The sequence below is a fragment of the Priapulus caudatus genome, unplaced genomic scaffold (assembly GCF_000485595.1).
Source record: "Priapulus caudatus unplaced genomic scaffold, Priapulus_caudatus-5.0.1 Scaffold1327, whole genome shotgun sequence".
NCBI classification, from domain to species: domain Eukaryota; kingdom Metazoa; phylum Priapulida; class Priapulimorpha; order Priapulimorphida; family Priapulidae; genus Priapulus; species Priapulus caudatus.
In genome coordinates, this window is record NW_014578388.1 from 20,382 (window position 1) to 31,989 (window position 11,608).

The 11,608-nt window shown below is 46.5% G+C and overlaps 1 protein-coding gene across 1 annotated transcript; it reads left to right on the top strand.

Annotated features, from left to right (window-relative positions):
- Positions 1–236: 236 nt before the first annotated feature.
- On the top strand, positions 237–1,724 carry LOC106816251 (fibulin-5-like; the record flags this gene model as incomplete). Its single annotated transcript, XM_014820831.1, has 3 exons — positions 237–371; positions 935–1,060; positions 1,593–1,724. Coding segments are annotated over 3 exons (393 nt in total), but the record flags the coding sequence as incomplete, so codon positions are not given.
- Positions 1,725–11,608: the final 9,884 nt, after the last annotated feature.

Sequence of the window (11,608 nt, forward strand, 5' to 3'; positions counted from 1 at the left end):
GTGTGTAACAAGACTAACAACAATCGACCTGTTCTGTTTTTGCCGCACAGTGGCCTTCGCTTACAGTTACTATGTGTAACAACAATCCACCTGTTCTGTTTTTCCGGCACAGTGGCCTTCCCTTATAGTTACTGTGTGTAACAACAGCCCGCCTGTTCTGTTTTTGCCGCACAGTGGCCTTCGCTTACAGTTACTGTGTGTAACAACAATCCACATGTTCTGTTTTTCCGGCACAGTTGTGGATAAATGCGTGAATCCGAGCACACACGACTGTACGCAAGTGTGCACGCCAGACAAGGACGCAGCCAAGCTCTATGTGTGCAGCTGCTATCCAGGATTCACTTACGACGATACCGACGGCACATGTTCAGGTGAGAGGCACATGTTCAGGTGAGACGCACATGTTCAGATGAGACGCACATGCTCAGGTGAGACGCACATGCTCAGGTGAGAGGCACACGCTCAGGTGAGACGCACATGCTCAGGTGAGAGGCACACGCTCAAGTGAGAGGCACATGCTCAGGTGAGACGCACATGTTCAGGTGAGAGGCACATGCTCAGGTGAGAGGCTCTCACCTGAACATGTGCCTCTCACCTGAACATGTGGCACATGCTCAGGTGAGAGGCACATGTTCAGGTGAGAGGCACATGCTCAGGTGAGAGGTACATGTTCAGGTGAGAGGCACATGTTCAGGTGAGACACACATACTCAGGTCATATCTTGTAATAAATCACACAAAAATATATTACAATAATTATTAGATAGTTAGTTTATATAAACGCGTATTATATGCCTTGTCGTTGTTTCTTTCATTTCAACTGTGGTTTTTTTAAATCAAAATATCTGGTTTTCATGTTGCATCTACTAAACGTTGTTATTTTATTTCGTATTTTTTTACATTTTACAAACGTGCGTGTTTTTTTTGGCATGCAGCGGACACTGCGTGCGATGCCGACAACGATTGCGATGCTACCGACGGTTACTGCAGGCTTATCAATTCACTGCCGACCTGTTCCTGCCGCCTAGGCTATAGTCTCACAGTCGACAATAAATGTGAAGGTGACTTTAAATTGACTACGTCACGAATTTTCTATGGTGTATATTTGATACATGACCCCAGTTCCAGAGTCATACGGTGTATACATAATAGTATATATGTATGATAAAGGACATAGTATATAGTTAACTTATGTCTGATAAAGGAGATAGTATATAGGTAACTTATGTATGATAAAGGACATAGTATAAAGGTAACTTATGTATGATAAAGGACATAGTATAAAAGTAACTTATATATAATAAAAGACATAGTATAAAGGTAGCTTATGTATGATAAAGGACATAGTATATAGGTAACTTATGTATGATAAAGGGCATAGTATAAAAGGAAACGTGCGCATGATATATGATATAGTATACAGGTATCGTATTTATGATATAGTATACAAGTAACGTAGATGCGATATATAGGATATGATATAATAACATGTTTAACACATTATTCTGTCACGTGCCTAATGCGCGGTCACGTGGTTAGTCGCGCAGTCACGTGGTTGAAAGCGCGCGTCATGACGTCGTCGTCTGCTTGTAGTGATGGATATGTGCGAACAGCAAACAGACACGTGTGACGTCGCCAACGGTGGCTGCGTGAATCTGTCCGACGGAGGGTACGAGTGCACCTGTAACCATGGTTACGAACTGCTAGCAGACGACAGCTGCCGAGGTGAGGAGCGCATGCGCACACTAACGAATGGCGAGCTTGCCTGTTAAAATCTATAGTTTATACGTCAACATACGCATACACACACACACACACACACACACACACACACACACACACACACACACACACACACACACACACACACACACACACACACACACACACACACACACACACACACACACACACACACACACACACACACACACACACACGCACACACACAATACTCTCTGGTATGCGGGGGTCAACGGGATCACAATTGCGGCGGCAAAGAGCGCCGATTTTTCATAATAGAATTTGCGTTAAATTGCCATTTCGGACGATATTCCCTCTAATCTGCGGTCGCTATGCAGGAATCCGTTGGTGACCTATGACCCGCGGCGCGCGGTAAGACTTCTTCTTGAGGAATATAGCGCGCGTCAGCGTCTTCGTCGTAATCCACTCACTCGTTCGTTCGTTACCCCCCCACCAGAGGGCGTGGCTGGAATGCGTTCATCCGCTTCCTGTCTTCCCTGTCTGCACAGAACACTCAGGGTTGGATCTAGCCGCCAGGGATCATTGGTCGCACGTGCGTGCACGTATCCTGATGTTTGTGTTGTAAAGAGCCGTCTCTCCACCTCTACCTCCTCCTCGTGCTCCACCTCCTCCTCGTGCTCCACCTCCTCCTCGTGCTCCTCCTCCTCCACCTCCACCTCCACCTCCACCACCTCCTCGTGCTCCTCCACCTCCACCTCCACCTCCACCTCCGTCCTCGTGAGGGTTCACCGCGATATATAATCGCTAACCCAGTTCAGTTTTATTTTATGGTTGTTTATGTCGCGTGAGCTTTACCCCGTGTAGATATTACATCTCTACATGTACAACTTTTACAACTACAGCGCGGTGGTAAGAAGGAGGGTGATACTGATTGTCCTTTTGACGTGGATGGTCGTGGAGGTCGCTATACAGACCATCACAGCAGTCATTGATGCGCGTGAGAAAACAGGGTTTATGCCACATCGACAGAGATCTGAATGCATGGCATCTACATACGCGAGCCTGTACGATGAAATCGTCCGAACGTGGCTGTGCTAGTGACCAGTGTCCAGTCAGTCAGTGACCACGTCTTTCTTAGTCGCTCGATGCTCTAGATAATGCACGTATTCAAAGTTGTCTGAGCCGATACTAGCTAGTCAGCTAGCATTCCTGTCTAAACTGCGTACACATCATTTGCACTAACAAGGTTTAGCGAAAGAAAGATTTGTTTTCACGAATGAATGTCATGTTAGATTTGTTTCGGCAGACAATGTCTCGGTTCTGTTATTGTGGACAACACACACGAAGACATTGTTTGTATGATGAACAGTCGTTGTTTAATACTGTTCACGCAATAGTTGAATCAACGCACAGTCGGTAGGCACTTGCGTTCTAGAATGACGTACCTATAAATGTGTTACAACAAGAGGGTGCCTAGTTTTTGTTCAATCGACTGATGTCAACTGTAAATCTGCCCCCGAAGTTTTCCGGCTGTATCTGGGGTGTGGAGGGGGCATTGGTCCGAACTGCCGCACCGCTCTTTACGACGAACCGTCTTGTTGCCGTTAGTAACGCCGTAGCAAGTTTCTACGAAGAGAGAAGAAAAAAACGCGCACCAACTTAAAATATTTCCTTTGCATCGCGGGAAGGGATTATCCCGGCCATTTCGAAATCCGGCATTCACGAGGGCTGGGGTCAATAATTACGGCTTTGTGTTCCCGCACAAAGCGCCGCCTGACAGTGAAATATTCCAGTCTCGCTCGGAGTGACAGACATTGTTGACGGACAACAGCAGCAGTGTTCGTCCGCGCTCCTCCTTCTCTCCCTTACACCACCCCTCCTGCTCCTCTCTCTCTCTCTCTCTCTCTCTCTCTCTCTCTCTCTCTCTCTCTCTCTCTCTCTCTCTCTCTCTGTCTCTCCCTCTCTCTCTCTCTCTCTCTCTCTCTCTCTCTCTCTCTCTCTCTCCCTGTCTCTCTCTCTCCCTCCGTCTCTCCCTCCCTCCGTCTCTCCTTCCCTCCGTCTCTCCCCCCCTCCCTCCTTCCCTCCGTCTCTCCTTCCCTCCCTCCCTCCGTCTCTCCCTCCCTCCGTCTCTCCTTCCCTCCGTCTCTCCCTCCCTCCGTCTCTCCCTCCCTCCGTCTCTCCCTCCCTCCGTCTCTCCCTCCGTCTCTCGATCTCTCTCCCTCTATCTATCTCCTGACTGTAACCCTAACCTCTGCGGGTGCATCGTCTGGTGATCGTACTAGACGTACCATGTTGACTACACACACATATATATCAAGAGCTCATAATACAAAAAATATACCACCGAAAAAAAAATACAAAAAATGATATTATAAAGGTATTATTAGCTCTTGATAATATTAGTAAGCGCGTAATATATAAACCGCGGGGTGGCTTGATCTCTTGCGTCGACAATATGGCACAAAAACCCGTTAAGTCTTTAAGTCTTGAATGTCTTTAGACTCTTTAGAGTCTTTTTAGAGTCTTTTTAGAGTCTTTTAGAATCTTTAAGTCTTTCTGATATTACGAATGCACGATGTAGAGCGCACTGCATGCATGCGATTACGTTTGGTGAACTAGCGAGACGTTTTAATGTGGTAATCCAGCTTTATTTGATGCAGACTTTACGTCTACGTCGTCTTTAATCCTCGCATTGCCATGCAAATTTTGTTCGTAATGACGTAATGATTTCACGAGGTCGGAATCGGCGTGTGGCGTGGTCTTAAAACCGCTGCGCTGATCCATGAAATGCAGCGGGGCAGTTCGTACGAAGCGCGATCTGATATTCGGTTTTTTATGCCTATCAGATCGAGAGCGTATTAAGAAGGAATGATGCTATTCAAATTACGTTAACGCCCCGATGATTATGAAATCATTGATGACAATTATATTTCGTTATTACGTTCTTTCTGGAAGCGAGTCTTTGTTATCGTTGGACGATAGACGCAAGGACGAAGTCACCTCGATTAGATCTTTAATAGCTTTGTAAACGCGGTAGTAATTGAGTCGAAACTCTAGTCCCCAAGCGTGTAATTTCAGCTGGGTATCCATGAGCAGTACAGGGGCGACTGATTGCAGATAGAGGAATGCCACAGGAATGCGGGATATCCTTGAATCGATTATTCCAATGAGAGAGAGAGAGAGAAGTGAGTGGCAGACACGCTGCGGTAGGGCGTATATACAGAGCAAGCTCTGCGATTGTCAAACATTTGATCAATGTTTTTCTCACAAGGAGATGATGGCAATATATGCAGTTCTCTAGTAAAGCCTGGCTAAAAACAAAGTTCGTTGCAAAGCCGTTACCGCATATCAAGTGTAAATCACTCTCACACACGCGTGTGTCATGCGCACACCTCGTTCAACACATCTTACCCTACATACATGTTCCCCTCGCATGCGTCACGAGATTTCAAATAGAAGATTTCGTGATACAGATGGATTACTCTGGCACGTTTACTCTGTGTATTATTTGCACCTCGCAAAGCGCAGAGCTATTTGCTCAGTTGCAGACCAGTTTGTAATAAGGACAAATCCTGGAATGTGTAGAATGATCACCTTACATGCTTCCTGTCAAACTGACTATACTCGATGTCCATTCCAACGTGAGAGCTATATATAAATATGTCTAAATATGGCTAAATATATATAAATAATCTAAATATGGCTATTCGGCGATGAATTCTCCAATTCTACGAATCACCGTCAATATTTAGAGCGATTTATCATTAACAATGGCGTTGTTTCCCGCCCCTCGTTGTTCACTGCCACGGATCGCTGCATGCGTTTGTAGCGATTTGCCTTTAAACGCTTGTCGCTGCAGTTCGCGACATTTTTCGCGTGAAATCGTCTGGAAGAACACGCGGGTAATGTAACCCAGGTACCCGGTCGTTCATCGTGGGCGGAGGACGCCCCGGGAAAGTCAACTGTTTTTCCCCAGCCGCCGTCACCTCACGCCTCGTCATACACTTACAAGTAGCAGTGTTCGCTTTTACTTGCGCTTTTACTTGCGTGTAAATGTGTGTTAAAGTTGTGCGACGTACTTGTGACGGAGATGTGTTGTGACGTGAGAGGAGGGCTCTATCCCCGTCTGCCGAAATCTCCCGGTGCCCCCCCCCCAACGATGAAATTCGAAAATTTTCTTCTTCAGAGGGAAAGGATTTTCTAAGTGGCTGAACAGCGCTCGCTCGCCGACGTAAACAGGGTTAGGTTTGCTGGATGGGTACTTACCGTCTTAGAGAGAAGGCGGTGGAGGAGTGTCGAGAAGGAGGTGATCAACCTTTAGGTTCGGTGTGCAAGGCTGAGGAGTAAACATAAGTGGCGTGTCAGCGCTGTATTATAACGCTGCCAATTTCAATGTCATCTGTCTGTCTCTCACACACATACACTCTCTTTTCCTCTCTCTCTCACTCTCGCTCACTTTCTTGCTTTCTCACTCTCGCTCTTGCTCTCGCTCTCTCTCACACCCACTTTCGCTCTAGCTCTCTTTCTTTCTTTTTTTCTTTCTCTCTCACTCTCGCTCTCGCTCTCGCTCTCTTTCTCACTCTCGCTCTCGCTCTCTTTCTCACTCTCGCTCTCGCTCTCTTTCTCAATCTCGCTCTCGTTCTCGCTTTCTCTCTCTTTCTCTCTCTCTCTCGCTCATTTTATTTCCTGGCGATAAACTCTGTAATCACCGTCCCCGTCATAATCTTCTTCTTAAAATTTTATTTCCTGGCGATAAACGCTGTAATCACCGTCATCGGAGTCTCATCTCAAATCTGGGTCTCTGCTGCTTCATAGATCTCTAATGAAGAATGAAGTGAGTTCCCATCCAACCCACGCTGTCCAACCACGCTGTCCACCCACAGGTAAGGCCAGGTGAGTGACAGATGCGGCTTTACAAATATGTCGCGCGGCAAAGTGATATTTCGATGCATTAGCGGGGCAATGACGGGCAATCGTTCTGCCGCTGCTGCCGCTGCTACCGCTGCTACCGCTGCCCTTTGTGTGCGAACCACGCGGCGGTAATGTACCGCGGACAAACAGAAGTGTGCAGTGGTCCATGTTCTCCCCCCGTGCAAGCGTGCATATTCAGATATGCGTTATCTAGACTGGCCCGCGCGTCCTTTGTGTGGTCATGGTCTCGTAGTGGTTGACCGGCGTCCGCAGCGGTGGCGCTGGCATAGGTTATAGATGGAAGATGTTTGATATCGTTGGTGTTTAGATCCAGTTCGATAACTGATGATTTCTATGTATTTAGGCGGTAACTGAAACATATATGCGCTCTGCTTTGTTTCTCACCCTCACACGCACATGCCCCTTCCCCCATCTACACGACCACACACCATGCATGCACGCACGCACGCACACGCACGCACGCACACACGCAAGCATACACACACACGCTCGCTCTCTTTCTATCGCTCTCATTTTGTCTATGTTCTTCTTTCTCGCTCTCCCGCCTCGGGCACTCTTACCTTCTCGCTCTCCGCCACGCACACACACACACACACTCTTTCATTTTGCTTCTCTCTAACTCTTTTTCTTTCTTTCTTTCTCGTTTTCTCCCTACCTCTCTCCGACTTTTTCTCTTTCATTATGTCTCTTTAACTCTTTCTCTTTCATTAAGTCTCTCTCACTCTCTCCCACTCTTTCTCTTTCATTAAGTCTCTCTCACTCTTTCTCTTTCTTTCGTTCTCGTCCTCTCTCTCCCTCTCTCTCAGCATCTCTCTATTATCCAAAATAAACACGAGGAGACTGAACACGTCTCATGACGTGTGGGAATCGCGCATCCGCGCGCGAACGATGATCCATCATGACGTAGCAATCCTCGGAAAGAGTCAGCGCGCATGCGCACTATGTCCTGTTGACGCCATGTTGCGGCAGATACATGACAACGCGTAAGACTCGCCTCTTGCACACCGCACCGTAGACGTTTGTAGAGGTTGAAGGGTCGATGATTCCTCTCTTAGCCCTGAGTGATGCGTGCGTCAACTTGCGCCATGATTTCCTCGTAGTCGCTCGTAAAAAAACGCCTTCCCCCTCAAACGCTCTCGGCGTTTTAAAACGCTGGCTATAGGACCATTCCCACCTCCGCTCACGCTGCATCTATATGTAAACATCTGATTATTTTTAATAACAAGTGTTATCTACACATAACATATATATAAATACTAAAATAATATAAAGCACTGGCTATTACTTTATATTATATATGGGTAGGTGGGGGTATTCTAAGATCTTCTTATCGTGGGTTGTATACGGACATGATGTTTCGGGTTGAATGGGTGCAAAATAAGCGTTATATCAATTGTCTATACTGGTCGCAATGAGACAAAAGAGAAAAACAATCATGACTCGTGATCTGCTGTAAAGGAGACACAACATAACCCTAAACTAAACTAACGCTGCTAGCCATAACCTTACCCGCTAACCCCCTAATATAAGTGTAGCCCCAAACCCTAACCCTAACCCTTGACGAACACTAATCACTAATCATCACTAATCATAATTATATAATTATGGTATCAAGAGTAAGATAATAACCCACTGTACGTGTACTGGTATCGACCTTCTGAGTTGTAAACAATATATTCTTTTAGTGAACACAAATTCTATACTACTTCTTGATTATTTACTCTCTCTCTCTCTCTCTCTCTCTCTCTCTCTCTCTCTCTCTCTCTCTCTCCCTCTCCCCTCTCTTCTCTCTCTGCGCGCAGTTTATAGCCAGGGCCTGAATCGACGGGAACGGGTTTGCCGCACTGATCTTTATTCACTAACGTTAGTATGTAGAGATCAGTGTCTTGCCGCTGCGAATTCATGAATATCATGATGCGTCGCGCGTGTACCATTCTGCAAACCGGACATTTGAAGTGCTTAATTACCAGATTTACAGAATTAGCTAAGGTAATTACGTACAAATCACTTTGGCAATTAACCACCGGTGTAATTTTGGGTATAATCACCACATTTACAAAAGCAATTACACTATATACGTTCTAAAAGCACGTGTGTAGTTAAGCAACTTGCGGGCACATAAGCATCGTTAATCTATATCAAATTATAGTAGTTCAAAATTTGTAATTATAGTTCAAACCTTCAATAAAAATATTCATAAAAAAATCAAAGTTATATGAAATTATTCTGTATCACATTATTATTCGGCGAGTCGGTTTTTGTGGATGAAAGTCAGTGACACGGAGTCAGTGTCAGTTACATCAGTGTGTGAGTAAGTATAGGTGACAGGGGTTTCCCCCGAGATAAGGTAACCAGGTCTATACTTAACATTCTACTCTCTTTCATATGTAAAAACAGGATGTTCTGTGGCCAACGAATTATCATCACAATCCACGTTTTTACGCAAAACCTGGCAAATACATTACCCAGACCCTTTTCTGGATGCAGCGCGAGTTTGAATTTTGGTGAAATGATTTTAAGTTCTAATACAACTTGTCAGCCGAAAATCAGGAATGCATTGCGATGCGAGCATACGCCCAGTATTTCGGCGTGGATAAATTTTTTTACTGCAGATTTGTTGCAAATTCCAATTATTTTGCCGGCGGGTTTAGAACGCAGGACAAGAGATGAACATTGCCTCGAGGTGGAATATGGCGATGTGGTGACTGACCAGAAACAAGGATCGGGTTTGTATAGAGACTTAGCTCAAACCGATACATATCCGAAGTTAAAACAAACCTTCAAATTATTTTTCCCCGATCTGGCCCCATCTGGTGGCGATTAACACAGAAGCGACGTTTTTTTCCGAAATGAAATAGCGTTATAAAATCTACCCGCATCACAATGTGCCAGTGTCCGGCTTCGTAAAAGCTCATTTTCTCGCTAAACTTGTGGACGGGCACAAAGGAGCGAGCGTGTGGACACGTGGCGGTCCCTCCTGTTTGCTCAGGTGTGCGCGCCGCGGAAACCGCCGCCTCCTCGTCTTCTTCTCTCTAGTAACGCTTCTCTCTCGTCAGGTTGGTTGGCGAAGATTGTGAGTGTGTTGACTTTGAAGTAATTTGGGCCTGGCGCGTGTCCCATTTAACTTTCTATTCTCTGCCGCATCCACCCCGCCATCCATCAATTCATCCATCATCCATCATCCCTCATCCATCCATCCATCCATCCATCCATCATCTTCATCATCATCATTCCATCATTCAGTCCATCATCGCTGATCCATCCATCATCATCCATCCATCATCATCGCATCATCTCATCCTCACCCATCCTCTCATCCATCATCATCATCTCCATCATCACCTCAATCATCTCCATCCATCATCATCCATCCATCCATCCTCACATCCATCCATCCATCCAGTCCATCTATCATCATCCATCATCCATCCATCAATCCATCCATCCATCATCATCATCCATCCATCCATTATCCTTACCATTCACTCACATCCATCCGTTATCCATCATTCCACCATCATTATTCGTCTGTCGTCGTCGTCTGTCCGTCCGTCGTCCGTCGTCCGTCCGTCCGTCTCGTCCGTCTTCATCGTGCGCTGGTTGCGTGCGGCGTGGTGCATGCTTGCGTCTGTCCTTACATCCATTTATTTATCTCATCATCAGTTCGCGTCTATCACCATCCGTCCGCGGCTTGTCACATCGTCCGCCGTCTGTCTCTGTCCATCCATCGTTTGTGCATCCGTCGTCCGTCCATCCATCTATCATCCAGTCTTCACCGTCCATTCATTCATCAACCATCTTCCATTCAGATCATCCATCTTCATGTTAGTCTAATTCCACTCATCGCGACTGGTTTTTGAATAAGGATAATCAGAACTCGCTATTTTCGTCTCCTGTAATGTGTCCGGAATTGTGGTAAAGGTCTCTTGGGTTGGGGGTGCTGCTTAAACGATATTCCACAACGCGGTTGATCTCTACGCCTCATGAGATCATGTATATACATTGATAACATGTGTATAAATATCTACCGTATAGCATTACCTGATTATAACATTACTGCTTATCAAGGCGGCGACAAGAGCCGCTGCACGTGTACAACACAGCTATATATTAGTAATGGCGCTTAAGAACTATGTATAGGTTAACGCCCCTCTACAAACCACTCATGCTGTGATTACCTATCATGCTTTACTAATCTATGCCCAGCCCGCCACGATCCTGCCCCAGCCAGGTCCGCCCAGCCTCCCTCACCCCGCCCCTCTCTCCTCTCTCTCGCTCCTCGTTCTTCTTTCTCGCCTGCTACCCGCCTTTCTTCTCCGCTCGCGCAGCTGATACTCCATCTCGGTGTGGCGCATTTCAACGTAGAGCGCTATCTTTCACCTGGGAACAAATCCGCTTCTTCGCACGCGGTATATATGCGCTATGCGTCTTTGTTGGTTTTGTACGTTGAGAGGCAGCGCATGGCTAAGAACCCCACTGTGTGTGTGTGAGGAGCGTGTGTACGGTGATGCTATGGCTGCCGAATTAAACGTCGTATGCGTCTGTAAATGAATGTGTGTGCCGCCGCGGACGTTACTGCGACACCACGGCGCGCACACACATACACACACCACACAACATGGAATCACACACACGCACGCATACATACAAGCACACACACGACATTGACGCACTGTACAAAACACACACACACCATACACACACACCACACAGACACTCTCACACACACCACACACACACAGCACCCACTCAGGCAACACACACACCTACAGCGACACCACACACACACACACACAGCACAAACACCACACACACACCACACCACACCACGCACACACGCGCGCGCGCGCACGCTACTCAAACACACACGCGCCGAGCGCACGACATGCGACTATTTTTCTTCTGCCCGGAAAACAGTGGGTTTACACAGCCGGATTTGCATGCGCGCTCGTGTCGCACAATGTTTGTAGTCG